The sequence below is a fragment of the Sus scrofa genome, chromosome 4 (assembly GCF_054392235.1).
Source record: "Sus scrofa isolate SSC_HxYL_T2T_F1_AM1 chromosome 4, Sscrofa_HxYL_maternal_Yorkshire_Landrace_v2.0, whole genome shotgun sequence".
Taxonomy (NCBI): Eukaryota; Metazoa; Chordata; class Mammalia; order Artiodactyla; family Suidae; genus Sus; species Sus scrofa.
In genome coordinates this window covers 92,804,642-92,825,652 of record NC_139386.1, presented here as the reverse complement: position 1 = coordinate 92,825,652, position 21,011 = coordinate 92,804,642, and the positions used below count along the sequence as shown (strand labels likewise).

The window sequence follows — 21,011 nt, the reverse complement described above, 5'->3', positions numbered from 1 at the left end:
TTAGAGAATGCATTATGATGCATATTAAAATCATGGTGACATTCAAAGAGTCAAACATGCCTGATTAGACTTTCACGTCCTGTATTTATAAAAAGGTTAGGGGGTGCATTTCCTCAGAGAAAATTATTTTTGGCTCTTACTATTATTTATGAATGTAATAAAGTCTATACAGCATAATGCATGTGATTAACTTGGTTTAGTCATCAGCTTGCTTTTAGACAAGGAGATATCCCAGAAGATGCTACATCTTGACCAGTAATTTCAGCAGACAGGGAGTAGGTAATACATAGGAAAGGGCAATTGTACTCTAGCACTATGGGACAAAATGAGAAATAAGATTATGGCAATAATGTGTACTCTTATATATACTTCAAATTGAAATGGTATAGGAAGACACGCTTTTGCGAATTTTTTTTTTTGTCTTTTTCTAGGGCCCCACCAGCGGCACACAGAGGTTCCCAGGCTAGGGGTCTAATCGGAGCTGTAGCCGCTGGCCTACACCAGAGCCACAGCAACACGGGATCCAAGCCGCGTCTGCGACCTACACCACAGTTCACAGGCAACACCAGATCCTTGACCCACTGAGCTAGGCCAGGGATCGAACCCGCAACCTTATGGTTCCTAGTTAGATTCATTAACCACTGAGCCACGATGGGAATTCCTGCAAATGATTTCACTGTGGTGTTTTATGGTGGTTCCAAGCCCTGACTATACAATAAGCAGTCATTTGATTTTCAAGCTGCCCTTTGTGGACGTGTTCACAAGGCATTAAAAGCCGGTTTAAGTTGATGAATTCAACAGAGGAGCTGACCATCTGGTCTCAGTGATCTCAGGTTGGGCTGGCTTTGGCATTAGCTTATTTGGTTACTTTTGATGACTCTAGGGTAATATAAAGCCATGTAGAACATAGTTATCATGCACCTCTACCTGTGGGGTTTGACAGATACTAAATAATTGGTTACTAATTACTCCTATGGGCCCTTCCTTTGCACATTTTTGCATGGCAAAAAACTCTTGATGTAACAGAGAGAAATGAATGAGCTTCTTCTTAACCACATCCAAGCACTTACTAAGGTAGGAAGAATAACATAAATTAGAAATATCTTGGATGAAGTTCCCATGGCTCAGCGGAAATGAATCTGACTAGCATCCATGAGGACGCAGATTCAATCCCTGGCCTCGCTCAGGGGGTTAAGGATCAGGTGTTGCCATGAGCTGTGGTGTAGGTCACAGATGCACTCGGATCTGCCATTGCTAGGGCTGTGAGGTAGGCTACAGCTCCAATTCAGTCCCTAGCCTGGGTACCTCCAGATGCTGAGGGTGTGGCCCCAAAAAGACCAAAAACAAACGAACAAAAAAACACTCCAAAACCTTGTAAGTTCATTTTGTCCATACCCAGGTATAGGCTGTCTAAGAAAATAAAAAGGTGTAGATTCTTCCTTCTCTAGTACCCCTTTTGGCCTACTCCATTTCCACAGGGCTTATGGCTTTTAACTATTAAAACTATCCCCAAAGGCATCCCCCAACCCTCCCAATACACAACTCACAAATCACTACTCAAAAGAACACAAAACACCTGCAATAGTCCCCCATTTGGTTACAGTCTTCATTCTCCAGAGAACGGGAACTCTCAGAATTAATAATCTAAATGTATTTGGGCCAGGACTTGGGCCTTCCAGGTAGAACGCAAAAACAAAACAACAAACACAGCCCCTCCCCCCTCCCCAAACAAAAACAAACCTCCAACCCAAAGGCGCCACTACTGCTAACTATTAGTAGTCTGGCTCAGAATCAAACTGTAAAAAACAAAAACAAGACTGTGCCCGTGTTCCTGAGACCCCGGCTGGCTAGGGCCAGGGCGAAGTTCTCGGGGTCGGGCCGCAGGACACAACCAGGACTGGGCGCGGCGCTCCCAGGGACTTTCACCTGCTCCGCGGGCAGCGCGGGGGCGGACCCGGCGACAGGCGGGGCCTGGGCGCCCCGCGGGAGGAGCCGGCCCGGGCCCGCCCCGCAGGAGGAGCCGCTCGCCGGCGGCTGATCCGGCGTCTCCGTGACAGGCACCCTGCTCCGCCGCCGCCGCCACCGCCGTCGCCTTTTCTTCCTCGTCCCGGGCTGCCCGCGCCACTGCTCCCAGGCCGGCGCCGCGCCCAGTCCCACCGCGGGCCGCGCGCCCACCGCTCCCCTCCCCCGGCCGGGGCGCCGCGCACGCCCGCCCCCGCCGCCGCCCCCGCCACCCTCCTTGCCGGCAGGAATTGCGCGGCCACAGCGCCGCTCGCGTCGCCCGCACCCGCGCCGCCCGGCCCTAGGCGTTGATCGGAGTCCCGGCTTCCACCGTCGCCGCGCGGCCAGGGCGCACTCCGCCCCGCGACCCTCCGCTTGCGCCCCATCCACGAGCCGCCGCGCTCGGCTCCCATCTCCCCTCCCCGGGGTCCTACCAGCCCCTTCCTGCCACCGCCGCCGCCTCTGGAGGAGCCGGTCCACCGAGGGTCACCATGCCCAGCAAAACCAAGTACAACCTTGTGGACGATGGGCACGACCTGCGGATCCCCTTGCACAACGAGGACGCCTTCCAACACGGCATCTGCTTCGAGGCCAAGGTGAGGGGGCCCTGGAGAGGGGACTGCCCGGAGAGGGCATGTCTGAGTGAATGGGATGCGCAGAGCTGGTGGGTTAGGCTGATTTGAGGGCCTTTCTGTTAGGGAGGGTGACTGCCCCTTCCCAGTATAGAATTCTCTGGGCTTCTGCCCAGAACTGCTAAAGAGCAACTGCAAAGTTTGAGCGGTATTGCTTCACCCCTTCTCCCACCTGCAGACTCCCCCATCCTTACCCGCCCAGGACTGATTGAGTTACTTCCCATATCCCTCCTTCTGAGGAGGAAAAACCAGTGGGTGTGCGCAGCCCGGCCGTGGTTCTTTAGAATCGGTTTAGGGAAGCTCTGATGTTATTTAATCATTGGGATCCTGTGAGAGAGGTGCTTTCAGGAAAGTCTTTTAAAGGGGAAATACCTGCCTCCTGATTGAGGAAAATAATACAGGGTGGTTTTTGTTTTTAGATTCCAGGTAACCTGGGCCAGGTGTCAGAACCACTTCCTAAATGCCTTATTTGCCAAGACTCCTTTGCGAGTGCCAGGCATTGAAGGGGGGAAGTGTGGTGAAAGCTGCCCATTTGCTAGTTTTGTGGCATAAAGTTAAGTTTCAGCAACTAGTAGGGGACAGCTGCTGGAGAATTTATCAGGGGTGACTGGAATTTTCAGCTCAGAGCCCCAGGTCTATCCTGGGGGGCGGGGGCGGGGTGGAAGCCTCTGTACTGGACCTTCAGGTGTGAATAAGGCGGGCCCCCTGTGATGCCCTTCCCGAGTGAGGAGTTCTGGTTTCTGAGATTACAGCTGGGACTCCCACTGCCCATCACATGGGAAGAGTGCTTCTGCTCTTCCTTCATGCTGCTTGATGCCCTCCCCCCAAGACTCAGGCACCTACTGTGTGCCTGCTATTGGTAAATAGTGCACTTCCAGTAGGTTGTGTCTTGCTGGTTTTGATATGGAGACAATTTTCTCTTCATTCCTTTTTTTTCTCCTTCATGACTTTGTAGATGCAGGGTGTTTGCATCTCAGGCAGGGATTACTCCATCAGGTGGCAATTTCCTTCAGTTCATGAAACATCTTTTCTAGTGTTTGATATGAGCCCAGTATGGTCGGTTATCTTTTAGTTTTTTCCTTTTCATGGAGATGTGTGAATTGGTGAATCTTACCTTTTTAAAAATAACCTTCCCTCAATCATATTTGCTGGAGCTGGGAGGACACCCTCTGTTCCCTGAGACATCAAACCCTGCAGTGGAATGCAGAGCTGAATTTCTGGGTATGGTTGGGATCAGAGTGGGGCTGTAGCCAAGATCTTATCTCGCTTCTCTCAGAATAGATCTGGTTGGTCTAAGATAGGATGTTTGGGTTAATTTTTGTCTGGGCCTGTTGCTTTCGTAAGCAAGTGTTTAAATTTAAATTATGAGTTTTCATTACGGTCATGATTTAATTTTCTTGGACATGCATAAGCTGGGAAATTGGCTTTTGTCTTGTTTGATTTGCCAGTGCTCTGTTTTGCAAGAAAGAAGAAGAGAAATTAGAATGAAAGTGTTTTTAACCTTTTTATTCAATTCTCATAGTCTCTGCATTTGGTCCTAGCTAGGTCTGCTAAACGAGCATGCATAAGAATCACCAGGTGAGGTTGTTAAAAGTCTGATTCTTGCCACACCTTCATTCTAATATGATACACCCAAGTGAGAGCTGGGAATTGTGTACCTCTGAGGAGCATCCCAGGTGATTTAATGCAGGTGATTGGGACCAGACTTTGAAAAACACTGGGCTTGAAGCTTGCCTCCAACTCCCTGGGTCTTACCCTCCGTTTTCCAACATGCAGTTTTTCTTTCCTAAGCAAATGTCTGGAGGTTGCGTGGTGTAGTTCCTATAGTAACTTCCCTGGATTCACATGCAGTAGTGCTCAGTAAGAGGAGGGGGAAACTCTTGGTCCTGGCTGTGCTCCCAGTGCAGATTTGGGACATAGCAGACCAAGAGTTCTGTTTTGAGAATGGCATGGTAGGAAAGAAAGGACAAGGCTGACTTTGAGAACTAGGTTCTAACTCCCAGTCTTTGTAGTCAGGGCTGGACACCAGTACATTCAAACCATCTCAGTCAAGACCTGCGTAGAGGTGGAAGAGAAGCTTTTCTGTCCCACGTGTATCTGGCTGGCGCCTCGTGGCTGGTTTCCACATCCCTCCCGAGCAGCGTCTGTGGAGCTGCACGATCTGTGGGATTTCAGGGTTAAATTCACACCACACTCATTCCATGTTTTGGAAAAGCACAGACTGTAAAATGTAAGTTAGTGCTGCCTTGTCAGGTACCCTTGGAAAATGAGCCCAGGTCTTTCACTTCCAAGGGCTGGCAGTTTTTCAGAGTCAACATTGGATGGAGTGAATGCCGCTCATTTTCAGGTGCTGTGGAGATTGAAAGGTTATAGCAAGGGTTGAAGGGCATCTGGATGTCAGAGGTTCTACGCACTTAAAACATACCATGCCTTTAATTATCAAGCAGAATCCTAGAGGTTTTTCACCTGCAGCACTTCCTGTAATTCTCACTGCTTCCCTGAAGGTGGGTCTCCTTATGTCTTATAAATGAGGATATGTTGCCTGCTTTAGTGCACACAGCTGTGTATGGCAAAGCCAGGATTTAAACCTGTGAGCTTTGACTTAAGAGTCTCAAATCCAATGCTTATCCATTTAATAATTTTTATGGCATGTTCATTCCATGCTGGCCAGTGGGTTTGGTTCATGGTTCATTGGTGGGGCATCCTTAGGTTGCTGATGTAGGATCCGACTCTGATGTAGAAAATTATTTAAACTTTTAATACTGAGCTCTTTCTCGATATTCCTTCCTTTGGGTTAGGAACTGCTTTTCAGGGATACTGCTCTCCGTGTCAGGGTACCTGGCTCACCGACCATTGCTGGTAGGTGGATGGTAAAATCCTTCTCAGCTTGAAGGCTTGTGTGGCTCCTTTGTATCTGCCTCTTCCTCTCTCAGGACCCCTTCCTGGTGGCCAGTGCCATCAGCTGATTGTCTCTATTCGCTGGGGGAGAAGACGACTTCTAATAACAGTGATGCAAAGGATGAGAGTATTAATAACATAATTATGCCTTACATTTGTAGGTGATTTTTGATTTGCTTGGGACTTTAACACATAAAGAATCTTCCTCATGTGGAAACGGGAATGGAGGTGTTACCTCCATTTTCTCGGAAGAAAAAAATGGAAATCAAAGAGGTTAACTTGTCCAGAGTCCCAGAACTGCTAAGATGAGAGAATATTGATTATAGCTGATCTTTAGTGAGCACTTACTATGGATCTTGTATTATTCTAGGTACTGTCTCATTTAATCCTTGCAATCCAGTGCTTTTGACTCCTGGTTCATGGTTCCTTCACCTGATCCTGCTCCCTCTGTTCTTAGCTGTTATTGCCTAACCCATTCACTGATCTCTGCATGTGTGGCACAGCCTGTCAGAACTGGAAAGCACCTTGGCTCACCTTGTACAATCTCCTTATTTTATAGAGGAGGAAGCTGAGGTCCAGAGGAGAAGTCATAGACCCAAGGTCTATAGCTAGGTAAGAACAGAACCAGGACTCAATCCTAGTTTCCTGGCTTCAGGTTTGTTTCAGTTATCTATTGCTGCTTTACAAACTACCCCAAAACTCAGTGGCTTAAAACAACATCTGTTTAATCTGCTCATGATTCATGGGTCAGGAATTCAGGCAGGGTTTGGCTGGGCTGTTCTTCTGTTGCACATGACTTTGACCGGTGCATTCAATTGGCTTCATTCCACTGTGGCTGGGCTGGAAGATCCTAGAAGGCTTCACTCACATGGCTGTGTCCTGGTGGTCCTTCAGGTGGCAGTTCTCTCCATTGGGTAGCTTGGATTTTCTCAGCATGTGGCCCTTTTAATATGGCAGCTAGCTTTCAAGAGGGAGCATCCTAAGCAGTGGAGTTGGAAGCTCTTAAGGCCTGGCCTCCAAAGTTACACAGAATCACTTTTGCATTCTGTTGGTCAAATCAGGCTGTAGTCTGGCTCAGATTCAAGGGGAGCAGAAGCAGTCTTCATTTCAGGTTGGGAGTGTCATGGTCACAGTGCAAGAGTGCATGTGGGATGAGAGAGATTGCCAGAATCATCTTTGGATCATGGTTGACCATATAAGATTTTGTATTCTTTCTCCTCTGCATGTATTTTCTCCAGTGATGTCGATTGTTCTTTAAGGACCTTGTCTCATGCTTCTGTGGATAACTGCCTCCTCAACATCTAGGGGGAGAAATTAACCAATTGTAGAAAGTCTGAAAACAGTAAATATACTGTCCTGTTGCTGAGCGATTTTTGCAGTTTGGGAGTTCTTGGTCAAATCTGAACTGAATTCTCTGGTCATATATATTTCCCTCCTTGCTAAAGGGCTTCACTGGCTGATGGTTTCCATGATGTGGATTTTAGAGATTCTAAGAAACCCACATAGCAGGCTGCCTGTGGATGCCTCTTGAACACACTATCTTGAGGACTTCCAGATTAGGACATTAAATGCAGTGGTTCACCATAAATGGGGTGTTCTGACTCAAACCTAAGCCTGTAGTGTGTGGTAACGAGCTCTCAGAACCAACTCCTCTATATTCTGGGTGTCTGCTCCCCCCCTCCCCTCCTCCCAGGGGTTTTGAATTCTAGGATTGTGGACAAGTAGCCATTCAGATAGAGGGCCTGGTGTACTTGCTGATGTCATCACTGAAGTGGAGGTTTATTTCACCTTATTAGGTGTTTGTCAGATGCTTTAAAATCCGTTGTTATCTTCTGCCTGGACCAGATCAGTCTTTGGGGGAGATGAGTCAAAGATACAGCACCGCTTAGAAACCATACCTGTTTTTATTCATCCTTATTTTGCTCTTAGATGCCCCAGGGTGTTCCACCACAGCTGGTGCTCTGGGATTTGATGGTCAAATCTATTTCTACCTAAGCTGTACATTTCAAATTTCGCCCTGTCTACTTTGCCCAAAATGCCCCAGTCCATTTAGTGGTCAAATCACACAGTCATGTGTGATGCTGACCTTTACCAGCCATCCATGTCCACGGCCCTAATCAGATTCACTGTTTAAAAAATTTTTTTAAAATTAAAATGTAGGAGTTCCCGTCGTGGCTCAGTGGTTAACAAATCTGACTAGGAACCAAGAGGTTGGGGGTTCGATCCTTAGCCTTGCTCAGACGTGGCTCAGATCTGGCGTAGCTGTGGCTCTGGCACAGGCCGGCGACTACAGCTCCAATTGGACCCCTAGCCTAGGAACCTCCATATGCTGCGGGTGCAGCCCTAGAAAAGGCAAAAAGACAAAAATAAATAAATAAATAAATAAAGTTTAAAAAAAAAATTAAAATGTAGGTGATTTACAATGTTGTGTCAATTTCTGCTGTACAGCAAAGTGGCCTAGTCATACCTATCCATACATTCTTCTCATACTATCCTCCATCATGTTCTATCCCTAGAGATTGGATATAGTTCCTTGAGCTATACAGTAGAATCTCATTGCTTATCCATTCTAAATGTAATAGTTTGCATCTACTAACCCCAAACTCCCCATCCATCCCACTCCCTCCCCCCTCCTCCTTGGCACAAGTCTGTTCTCCATGTCTGTGAGTCTGTTTCTGTTCTGTATGGGTTCATTTGTGATATCATATGGTATTTGTCTTTCTCTTTCTGACTTCACTTAGATTCATTGTTTTTATTATTGCTTACTTATATAGCTGCTATTTCTAAGAACTCAGACCTTCAGAATGCTTTCTTTGACTATCATTACCTGTTCCTCACCTTCGTTGCCTTGGGGCTGCCTTTAGCTTCCCAGTGACCCCCTTGCTGCCCTTATCCTGCTTCCCCGGCAGCCTGGGGCCATGCCCATCATCCTTTCTGTACCTCCCACTTTCCTGCTCTACACTGCAAACTTTGGCTCTGCTACTTTCCTTCTTCCACCCTGTTTTTGGAAAAAGAACTTTCTTCTTTCTCCCACTCTTTTTTCCTAATAGCTTTACTGAGATATAAATCACACACCATACAATTTACTAATTTAAAATATACAATTAATAGTTTTTGGTGTATTTACAGTGTTGTACAGCCATCACTACAGTCTATTTTTAGAACATTTCATTACCTAAGAAAGAAGCCCTGTACCCTTTAGCTAATGCCCCCCCATCTCCCCATCTACCCCTAAGCATCTGGTCCTAAGTAATTACTCATCTACTTTCTGTCTCAGGACCTGCCTATTCTGGACATTTCATGTAAATGGAGTCATAGAATATGTAGGGATTTTTTTTTTTTTTTGGTAATTGGCTTCTTTCACTTTACATAATGTTTTCAGGGTTCATCCATATTGTAGCATTTATCAGGACTTCTTTTTATAGTCAAATGTATGGCTATACCACATTTTGTGTATCCATTTATCAGTTGATGGACATTAAGGTCATTTCTGTTTTTTAGCTATTATGAATAATGCTGCTATAAACATTTTGTGGACAAGGTTTTGTGTAATATATCCTTACATTTCGCAGAGATAGGTAAGAATGAAATTGCTGGATCCTGTGGTAAACTGCCTTTAACCACGGTGGGACTGCCGCATTGTTTTCCAGTGTGGCTGTACCATTTACTTTTCCACCTGCAGTTCGTTAAGATTCTGATTTCTCCGCATCCTCACCGACACTTGTTATAATCTGGCTTTTGGATCCTACCCATCCTAGTAGTTGTGAAGTGGTATCTCATTGTGGTTTAGATTTGCATTTCCCTGATACAGAACATCTCTTCGTGTGTTTATTGGTCACTTGCAGATCTTCTTTGAGAAATATCTGTTCATATCCTTTGCCCGTTTTTTAATTGGATTGTCTTTATTATTATTATTATTGAGTTATTTATATATTCTGTATTTGAGTTTCTCATATAGATTTGCAGATAGTTTCACCTATTCTTTGGGTGGCTTTTCACTTTCTTTTTTTACTGGGGCATAGGGAAATTCTCCGGCCAGGGGTCGAATCAGCTGCAGCTGCGGTCTACACCACAGCCATGTAACACGATCTCAGCTGCAAGCTGCTACGATGCCAGATCCTTAACCCACTGAGTGAGGCCAGGGATCAAACCCCCATCCTCACAGACGCTATATCATTTTCTTAACCCACTGAGCCACAGTGGGAATTCCTTCATTTTCTTGATACTGTCTTTTGAAACACAAAAGTTTTTTTTTTTTTTTTTCTTTTTTCTTTTTTAGGCCTCTCCAGTGGCATATGAAAGTTCCCAGGCTAGGGGTTGAAATCAAGCTACAGCTGCCAACCTGCACTATAGCCACAGCCATGCAGGATCCAAGCTGCGTTTGCAACCTACACCACAGCTATGGCAGTACTGGATCCTTAACTCGCTGAGTGGCCAGGGATCAAACCCACATCCTCATGGATACTAATCGGATTTGTTTCCTCTGTGCCGCAACGGGAACTCCCAGCACACGTTTTAAGTTATGAATTTTGATTTTTTTCTTTTCTCCTCTCTTTTTAAAGACTCATTTGCCCTCCATCCACTGCTAGCCCACCTCCCCTGGGTCTCTGTTCATTGTCCTGTCATTCTCCACCCGCCTTTACATGGTTCCATCACCCCCTGGCCCCACTGACTCCTCTCTCTGCCCAGAAGTGTGCTATCTCCTTCCCTTTGTGAAAACTCTCTTCTCTCCACCTTTTCTTCATTAATGTTTTGTCCTCTTCCTTTCACAGCTAAGCCTCGTGAGTATTCTACTCTCTCCACTTTCTCAATATTCATTCAGTCCCTGGCTGTATCCTTCCCACTTCTGTCTTGGCTGCCATAAAGATAGGGTCCTTCTCTGTCCTCATCCTTTTTGAGTCTTCTTCCTGAGCAGCCTGTCCAGGTCCCTCTTTGGGATGCTTCACTCAGCTCCCTGTGCAGGCTCTGGATTAGCCACATCTAGCTCCCCCGTCTGTACCTCCTCTTCTGTGCTGGCTGCTCTTTTCCTGCACATTGACCTCTCAAGTGAGTGCTCAATTCCATCCTTCCCACCACCCCTGCTTTGTCATGCATGATGGCTCCTTGATTTCTAACTCCAGTCCAGACTCCAGATCTCCTGCTGGCTGTCTCTACCCTAGTGAATAATGTCGCTAACCCCATCACTCAATAAACTTGAATTCAAATCTCTCTGTTGACTTATTTAAATGACCTCTCTGACCCCATCATCCTCTCAGGCACCCAAGCCTGATACTTTGGAACAGTGCTTGAGTCCTTTCATGTAACAGTGGACTTATGGGCTGTTAATTGAGTACCTGTTGTGGCTTGGCTCTTCCCAGAACTCCAGGTCAGTTGCTGCATCCTTGAATTTTCTCAGTGACATCCATTCATACAGCATGCCTGTTCCTTCTCATCTCACCTCTGACTGGTTCAGATGCTCACCACCTCTCACCATATTGTTTCAGTTACATTCTGAAGGTCTCCACTTTATCCTATAGACTTTTGCTCTGTTAATTTTCCTGAGATAGAATTATGCTGTCCTTCTAAAAAACACGAAACATTTCTAAGCCTGGTATAGTAGGTCCATAATTCCTAGCCTGATATTCAGGGTGCTCTGGTTTTGAACAGTTCCCTATAATCATCCTACGCATCAATCCAGCTGGGGTACCAACCATTCCTTCAACTCTCCCTGCGATTTACCATCCAGTTCTCAGGCCCAGTCCCCTGTCACTCAGTGAAGTGGATGTTACTGGTCCCTCTTCTGTGTGGAAAGGACTGACCAGCTCCTGCTGTGGATCGTAGCTGCTTGCTGCTTTTGGGTTTTCACCCCCCCCCCCCCCGTCGTCATTAGGATCCCTGTCGCTCTGCCCCATATGTCTTCTGCAGTGCAGACTGCAGTGCTTTGCATGTAGAAAATGTATTTTGAATCAATGAATACAGTTTCTGAGATGCTCCCTACAAGGACTGCCAGGGCCTTCCTTTGTTGTCCAAGACAGGGAGATGCCTCAGTGGGCTCCAGTCTCCTCCCAGCTTTTCCCCTTGCTTTCCACCTGTAACTCTCAGTCCCTAGTGACCTGAGAGACTCCCTGTATCCCAGGAGGTATCCCCACCCCCAGCTCACAGAGTGCCACTGCCTTCCAAAGGAAATGCCCAGTAAGCATTTTTTCCTGAATTAAGTAGAATTCTAGTGATCGCTGTGCACTGGAATTAGAATCTTTGAATATAAAACATACGGCTAATTTCAGGAATAGGTAATTGTCACTTATGAGTAAAAAAACCCATATTTCCAACCCGTTACATTCTCATTGATACCCTTTCCCCCCCAATTCATTATTTCCTTTAATTTGCTGTTTTAACAGTAATTTGGTTGACAGCACAGCATAGGTGGACTCAGAAGCGAATTGTGCTTGGGTTCAAATCCTGGCTCACTTGCTCTGTGAACTTAATGCAAGTTACTTAACACCTCTCCTTTAGTATCTTCATCTATAAAAGGAGAATGCAATTATCACATACCTCATATGGTTAATGAGAGGAGCAAATGAGTCATGCATGTAAATGCCTAGCACACTGCCTGGCACAGAGCGGGTCACTATTTTTATTGTTGTTATTTAGTCCCACAAATTGCAATTTAAGTTTCATCTGTGCATGGTTTTAATTTAAGAGTTGTCATACACTCTGTTTTTTTGAAAATAACTCAGAGGCCTAGTGGTGTATTATCTTCATTTTACATGCCTGCTTTAAAAAGTCTAGCTGCCGTATTATTCTTGATTCCTAAAGTTTCAAATCAGACAGCGTGACTACTTTGTGGACTTAAAATAGCTGTCAGCCTCCTTGGGAAGGAATAGGGAGGGGTTAACTAGCTTCTGGTGCATGCCCCTATCACATTTGTTCCAGCCTTTTAATCCTCATTCAGATTAAAAATCACAGAATCTTGTTAAGTATGGTATGTTGTCTGTCTTCACTGTCTTTCTCTGAATTTCTTGGCTAAATACTTCTGTAAGCAGAGGTAATCTAAGCAGAAGGAATTTTACATCATGGGATTAATTAATACCTTGTGATGCTTACAATTCCCTTTCCAATTTTTATATTCAGCGTCATGTTTCTGTCTAAGCACTGGAGCAGCTGGCTTTAAATTCCAGCAAGTTCTGTGCCCAGAGCACTTTAGAATCCCTAGTCCCCTACCTCCTGCATGTAACCCAGTTGGTTTTGCAGCACTTCCACAAGACTTGTTTGTCTTATATGGTCCATCAAGAGATCTGAGGACAGAGGCTACTTTTCCCATTCTCGAAGCTGCAGTGCTTTCCAGGAAACTTGAAATGATCAGCCTTGAGAGTTGAAAGAGACCTGAGATTCTCTACCAAGGGGTGGCCAAGAAGAGGGCCCTTGCTCAGTGCACCCTGTGTTGAGAGCGTTCTAAACTCCATTAGCCTGTGTGTGAGTCAGACAGAAATACCGTTTGCCTGCTTGCTGGCTTGTCACGTGTCCCATATTTTGTGCTGCTCTTCCCTGCTAGTTTTGTGTGCATTTCTTGTCTCTTGATCTAGGCTATAAGCTCCTCAAGGACACGGGGACCCTATACATACCTACCCCATGCTAGCCACATCGTAGAAAGCTAACCTAATAATCACTATCATTTACAAAGCACTTACTATGTTCCAGGCACTGTGCCAAGCTCTTTCTAGGAAAGGATTAATCTTCCCACACAGCCGTGTGAGTTAAGGTACTCATTATCTGAATTTTGCAGCTGGGGAAGCTGAGGCAGAGTAACTTACTCATGGTCCATGTTTAGTTAATGTAAGGCCCCTGAGTCAAACCCGGGCAATCTGGCCTGGGGCATCCACTATTAACTGCTGTGCTGAATATCTTTCAAAATACCAAGAACTAATGTTTATCCAGTACTCACTGCTTTCAATACATGGTTCTCTGGATTTATGTGTAGCTGATGAATTCAGTCTTTGCAGTGGCCCGGTGAGGGGAGGTGCTCTTGTTTCCATTTTGCAGATGAGGAAACATGTTATCTTTCTAGGCTGGATTGAATGGGCAGATGGTCTGTTGAAGGTGGTGGTGGTCTCAGCCCATCCCATCAAGGTTAAGCCTGTGATCCAGGGTCTGTGTGCCACTGGGCCATGTCGATGGTCTCCAGGTATGGAAATAAGGCGTTAGTAAGTAGAAGAGCAGAGACAGGCAGGAGAGGGGCTTTGGGAGGCCCTTGCTTCCTGGAGAGTGTTGTTATTCTTCCGGCTCCTGCCTGTGCACTTCCTGCCTAACCGTGTTGATCCACTCCCCTTCACCACACCTCTTCCTCCTGTCAACTACACATCCTCTTCCTTGCCTTTCTCAGCTCCTTTTCTGAGGACCAGTTCTCTCTACCCTGTTTGGAGCCTCCAGGGTGCCTCCAAGAGAGTATAAATACCAAAAAACTTCCAGCCCAGGAGATGCTCTTGCCTTTTGGTTAGAAATCTTAGCCCATAGGGCACAATGGAAAAGCTCCTTGGTTGGTCCGTTTTTTCTATCTTGATTATAAACTCTTCTTGTTTTGTTTTGGTCTCTTTGGATGGGAAGAGGCTCTCATGTGGAAGCATTTTATTTTTCTGCCAAGGAGAAGATTAATGTCTCTCGTGGGTCAGGTGACAGCTAGCATATTACCTTGCTTTCCTGCTATTTCCCATGAATGCATATACCTCTACTGTAACTATATTTTCAAGCTGGACCTCAATATGTGTGGATTTTCTTCTCTTAAATTTGGCAGCCCAGGTTAAACACACTGTATCCTGGGAACCCATATCCAAAATATGATTGAAACTTTACCACTTCAAGGTTACTTAAATGCTGCTGTTTTCTCTTTCAGGTCAGGAATTTTGCAGCAGCTTCAAATGAGGGGAATCACCTGCAAATTCCTTAGTGAAGGCATCTGTTTCTAAACTTTGGTGTCTATTAGAATCATGTGGAAATTGATGAATATACAGAGGCCCAGGCTTGAAGTAGCAGAAGGCCTGGATGTCTGTGCTTTTATTAAGTTTTCCAGGTGATTCTGATAGACACCTTAGTTGGAGAACCACAGAGCTGGAGCACTAGCTCAAACTTGGCTGCTCATTGGAATCTTGGGGGAGTTAAAGAAAAAGTTGCTCATGGCTGGGAACTCTCAGCCATTTTAGTTCAATTAGTATGGGGTGTTGCTTGGCTGTTGTAGTTTTTATATCTTTTCTTTCTTTGCCAAGACTGTTTTTCCATTTGTTTCAAGCATATTCATAATTGTTTGTTGAAGTATTTTTATGAAGTCCACTTTAAAATCCTTGTCAGATAATTTTAACATATCTGTCATCTTCGTGTTGGCATCTTTTGATTGTCTTTCCTCATTCATGTTGAGATTGTCCTGGTTCCTAGAATGATGAGTGATTTTTGATTGAAACCTAGGTGGCTTGGGTATTATGTTATGAGATTCTGGATCTTAATTAAATGTTTTAGCAAGATTCTTCTGCAAGCACTTTGGTTGGGGGGAGGGGAGTGCTACCTGCTTACCATTGGATGGGGGGCATCTAGATCATTTATCGGCCTCAGCTGATACCACTCTGGGACAGGGCAGGAGCGCCTCATTAATGCTGCTCATGTGATCTCCACTGCCGCTCTGCCTCAAGCCCCTGCATGGTGGTAAAAGTTCTGACTCTTGGCTGGGACTCCTGTGAAGCTCCAGCAAGAGTGGAGGAGGCCTTATTACCAGCAGGTAGGTGGATTTCCAGGCTTCCTGTTCAGCCTTCCCTGATATCACCAGGAAGAAGGTAAGGTTGGAGCTTCTCCTTACTACCTAGTGAGGGCAGAAGTCTAGTTTCTGCCTCTGCTGGTGGGGGCACAGTTTTTTGTTTTTTGTTTTCCCCTGTGGTGTTCAGCTAGAGTTAGAGCTATTATTGTCTAAAATTTTCTGTCATGTGGGGCTGCCAGTTTCCTAGTCCTTTGGCTAGAGAAACAGGCTTTTCTTGGGGACTTAATATTTTTGGTTTGTGTCCATTGGCATTTCTGGGTCCTAGGCTTCTTCAGCCACCAGTCTAGGGGACATGAGGCAAAATGAACTCAGGGAACTCCACTGCCCTGTGCCTTGGGGGTTAAGGTCCCTGGCTGACCTGCCTTCCTTTCTTCATCTTTCAGAGTCGTCTTATACTTGTTTTATATATAATGCTTGAAGTTTTTGGTGGTTGTTAGTAGGAGGAAGGGGGAAAATTATGTCTTCTCCATCTTTCTGGAAATGAGAGTTCTACATATTGGAAGAGTTTGTGTGTGTGTGTGTGTTTTGTTTTTTGCTTTTTGGGGCCATACCTGAGACATATGGAAGTTCCCAGGCTAGAGGTCAAATCGGAGCTACAGCTGCTGGCCCATGTCACAGCCACAGCAGCATGGGATCCGAGCCACACCTGCAACCTACACCATAGCTTATGACAATGCCAGATCCTCAACCCACTGAGTGAGTCCAGGGATTGAACTTGGATTTTCATAGATCCTAGTTGGGTTTGTTAATAGCTGAGCCATGAAGGGAACTCCCACATAGGGAAGTTTATAGAGCTCCCCAGGTGATTCTAATGCAATTAGTGGTCACAATTGGAGAATCTCAGGGTTAGAGTGCTGGCACAGGCCAAGGTAGCTTTGGTGGAAAGACCCAAAGGACCTGGAATCTTCCCTAAGTAGAAGACTTTATGAATCCTTATGTATGTCCTTGTAAATTCTTATGTCACTTATATTGCTTTTCTGCCCATAGACTTATTTAGATGTTTTTCCTCCGTATTGCCTTTTTTTGAATCTGACTTCTGTTCCCTGAATATACAGTTCCCAAATGCAGATGTAGGAATAAAATCAGTCTTAGAGGCAGTGTTTATTGTGCTTCTACTGTGTTGAGGGCACAGTGCTTGGTGCTGAAGGTCAGAGTTAGATGAGAGAAGATGGTGACGTGAAGGAAATCAGTCTCGCTGGTGAGATATGGAAAGGCAGGCACAGTGACAGTGTTATGCATTGAGCACATACTATGTGCTGAGCATTCTGCTGTTTCATAACCTGTCTTACAGCTGTATTGCATGTTATTTTCTTCCTTTTGTCATTGTAGTTTCAAAGGCTACATATTAAGTGACTTTTTTTTTTTTTTTTTTTTTTTTTTTGTCTTTTTGCCATTTCTTGGGCTGTTCCTGCGGCATATGGAGGTTTTCAGGCTGGGGTCTAATCGACAGGAACTCCTAAGTGACTTTTTTCAAAGACGTTCTATATCTTATTCTGGGACAAAATTGGACCAAGGCTTTTGTGCTGGAACAAAGCTTTGCCTTTTCCACACAGGGATGTTCCACTGAGCTTTCTCCATGAGCATATTAATGGGGGTACTGCTGTGATGAGGTAGAATTCATCCATTTATAGTCTTCTCCAGAACCCAGGACAATTTTTAGAGGCAGCTGTTGTGGCTTAGTCTGTGACTTTGGAAGGGGTCTTGCAGGGGCCTGAGATGATGATTCTTGAGTTTTAAAAATATCACTGTAGCAGTTTTGTGGAGAGTGAGTCTTGGGGCGCGGGGGGCCGGGGGTGGGGGTGTGGAGTGCGCAGCAATGGAAAGGCCTGGAAAGACTGTTCAGGAAGGTCATCCCGCATTTCAGGTGAGAGATGGCAGTGGCTGCAACTAGGGCCTGTGTTCTGCTTTGGAAGTTGCTAAGAAGTAGAAGACAGGAGTTCTGTTGTGGTGCAGTGGTTAACGAATCTGACTAGGAACCATGAGGTTGCGGGTTCAATCCCTGCCCTTGCTCAGTGGGTTAACGATCCGGTGTTGCCGTGAGCTGTGGTGTAGGTCGAAGACGAGGCTCGGATCCTGCGTTGCTGTGGCTCTGGTGTAGGCCAGTGGCTACAGCTCCGATTCGACCCCTAGCCTGGGAACCTCCATATGCCACGGGAGCAGCCACAGAAATGGCAAAAAGACAAAAAAAAAAAAAAAAAAAAATAAAAAAAAAGAAGTAGAAGACATTGTTTAGTCTGGGATGACCACATGTATAAGTAAAGAAGGAAACGGGCAGCTTTTAGGTAAGCAGAAAGGAGTGGGGGGTGGCTCTGTGGTATGAATGGGGGAAAGGAGGGTTTCCGTGTGGGGATTTATTTTTTTAAGGGGGAAAGAGATAATAATAAAACCATAGATTGGCATTCCTATCGTGGCTCAGCGGTTAACGAACCTGACTAGTGTCCATGAGGACGCGGGTTCGATCCCTGGCCTCGCTCAGTGGGTTAATGATCCAGCATTGCCATGAGCTGTAGAGTAGGTTGCAGACACAGCTCGGATCCTGCATTGCTGTGGCTATGGTGTAGGCTGGCAGCTGTAGCTCTGATTGGACCCCTAGCCTGGGAATCTCCATATGCCATGGGTGTGGCCCTAAAAAGACAAAAGACAAAAAAACAAAACAAAAACCCAAAAAACAAAACCCATACATAATGAAGAAATGGTAGAGAGGTAGGAGGATCCATACATACCTCTGGAGACTTTAAATATTGGGCTTGACAGATGGGACTTCATCTTGTAAACAGTGGGGAGCAAAAATGTGTGCCTCTAGGGAATGATATGCACACATGCATATGTGTACACACATGCAAAATCATGTGTTAGGAAGAAGAAGTGGATAAAAGTTGTGTAAAAATAGAAAAGAGCACTGAGGCCGTCTCCACGTATGAGGACCTGAACCAGGGTGACCATGGTGGGCATGGAAATGAAGGGGTAGGTGTAAGAGGAATTGCAAGGAAAGGCTTGGGACAGCAACGAATATTGTGTTCTTAGGGCCAGGATATATTTGGGAAGGAGAATCAGAAGTAGAAAAGGTACAGAATTAAATAGTCTTCACTTCCAAGGAACTTACCTGAGTCATTACAACTCATAGGACAAAGCTTTAAATGCCATCACTCTAACATCTGAACTGCATGAGCTTGAAAGGTAGTTAAACTTTCCTCCTCTGTATCTGGTCCACAGCTGTTCATCATGGGCTGGGCCCTTAGCTAAACTATGTCTTAATATCCTGTATGGGATTCTCTTTTTCAGAGCAATCCTGCTGTCTTTACTATTTCAGAGGTTAGGAAGCGTATTAGGCTCTTGAGATTTGGCAGGTTAAGTTCTGTTTAGCCAAAATGATGAGAAGGAGGCTGTATCGTTTGAGCCCTTCTGTGAATTGAGGAAAGGGCTGAGTGGGATGCTAATAAAAGCTGTCAACCCTAGATAGTTGACAGTCTCAGCAAGTCAGAATTAGGGCGTCTCGTTCTCCCTCTCAGCGTCTAGTGAAAGTTGCTTCAATATGAAAACTTCGGGTGGGGATTCTATAAGTCACTGGCAAATCCATAATGGGTTTCTAAGGCTAATTAGATTGGGACATAAAATGCAGCTCCTTTTGTGTCCCTGGGCTTTCTGTTAATCCTTACTGTCTATATTAGAATTATTTCTGGTGTCTCCCATCTTCCTCCACTTCCAAACCCCCTCCAGGTGGTCCTCCCTGGCTGTGGGATGCTGAAACAAACACCATGTCTGATCCACTTTGTAATTTCTAGCGCTTAGCACAGCGCTTGACACATTATAGATGCCCCACTGGTCTGGAATGAACAGATGAATGAAGAGGGTGTCATTGGCTATACACTGCTTTGTTCCGCACCACATTTCCCTGAGAGTCTCTGCCAGGAAGGGGATCCCGAACATGGCTCTTACCCCGTTTAGTATTTCTGCTTCTCCTGCCCATCCAGTTGTCATCTGAGTCATGTTGGTTGTATTTTCCAAAATGATTTTTGTGGCAAGAAGGCAGTGTTTGGTGGCTCTGCCCTCCCAGCCATTCCCTTGGCAAGATGGTAAAGATTTTTATGGTATGGGTCTCACTTTGCTTCTCCAGAAGGTGATCTCGCCTGTGGCCTGAGCTGGCTTTGCTCTTGTAGATCGTGGGTGAAGACATCAACTCGGTGCTCATCTTTGAGGCTCATCGGATACTAGTTTCCCCCACCTCCCAACTCTTCATGGATTCTTTGCCCTTGAATTGCTATGTCACCATTTGCTTTATAATCTCTTAGATGTGTGCTCATCTGAGCACAGGCCTCTTAAACTGTGGTTAGACTTTTGTCTCGTCCATGGTGTTGGCACAGTGCCCAGCACACGGTAGCAGCTTGGTAAATAAACACATGGAGTGGCATGTGGACTTTGGCAAGGCTTGGGTTTGTCAGAGTGAAGCTCTGGGTCCTGTGAATGTCAGGTGCCTGATGAATGTGATGCCCTTTAGTGATTCCTTATTTCCTCTTCTCAGCAGTAGCTTGAAGTTGTTTTTCATTAAAAGTACATCTGAAGCATACACTTGAGACTGCTGACTCACCTCTTCTAAGGGAGAAGCCTCGACGCCTTGAATGTGTCATGTGGGAGGCATACAGTCCCTCCTCTCACCTCCCCATTCCAGCGTACTCTTTTCTCATAATCATCTGTTTACTTTATTCAGACAGGCCAGGGTCTGTGAGAATAGGATGAGGCATGGAAGAGTTCTGCGCTGGTTGCAATGCCAGTCCTACCCTTTGCTGGACCAAACAAGCCTTGAACAACTGACTTAATATCTCCGATCCCCTAGTCTGTTACTTGGAGCCTAAATCTTTTTTTTTTTTTTTTTTAAAGTAAAGTTGATTTACAATGTTGTGCCAATTTTTGCAGTACAGCAGAGTGACCCAGTCATATATACATATACATATATATATATGTATATACATATGTGTATATATATATATATATATAGGTTCCTTTTCTTATCTTCCATCATGGTCTATCCCAGGAGATTGAATACACTTCCTGTGCTGTACAGGAGGACCTTATTGTTTATCCGTTCTAAATGTAATAGTTCACATCTACTAACCCGAAACTCCCAGTCCATCCCACTCCCTCCCACCCTAACCTCCTGGCACCCACAAGTCTGTTTAAAACCTAAATCGTAAATGATTTCTGAGGGTTCTTTCAACTTGAGCACGCTTCGATTCTGTTTTATTCTTCCCATAACTTCTGCAGATCATCCCCCTTTCCTTGGTGAAGTCACATCCCAGTGACTTAATGCCCACATACTGATTGACAGGTCAATTACAGCAAACAGCCAGAACACAGCTAGACCACATGTGGGGCTCAGCATGTGCCCGGCTGTGCAAGTGCCCGCTCTCTGAGGTATGGGAGGCAGGAACTTGTGCTCTTTCTGCCCCTAGCTGTTCATCAATATGTTGCTCAAGTGTAAGTATACCTAAAGGAGGATTTGTTCATTACTTGTCTGCTGTTCTCAAATATTTATACCATTTCCTGCTCCATTAAAAAAAAATACCTTTTTTGGAGTTCCCGTCGTGGCGCAGTGGTTAACGAATCCGACTAGGAACCATGAGGTTGCGGGTTCGGTCCCTGCCCTTGCTCAGTGGGTTAAGGATCCGGCGTTGCCTTGAGCTGTGGTGTAGGTTGCAGACGCGGCTCGG

The 21,011-nt window shown here is 45.5% G+C and overlaps 1 protein-coding gene across 1 annotated transcript in view; it reads left to right on the top strand.

Annotated features, from left to right (window-relative positions):
- Positions 1-2,020: 2,020 nt before the first annotated feature.
- NOS1AP (nitric oxide synthase 1 adaptor protein) overlaps positions 2,021-21,011 on the top strand; it is a 315,689-nt gene continuing 296,698 nt past the window's right edge. Inside the window, 1 exon segment of the mRNA NM_001435327.1 lies at positions 2,021-2,597. Coding sequence (NP_001422256.1) covers positions 2,493-2,597 — 105 coding nt within the window. The 5' untranslated portion in view covers positions 2,021-2,492.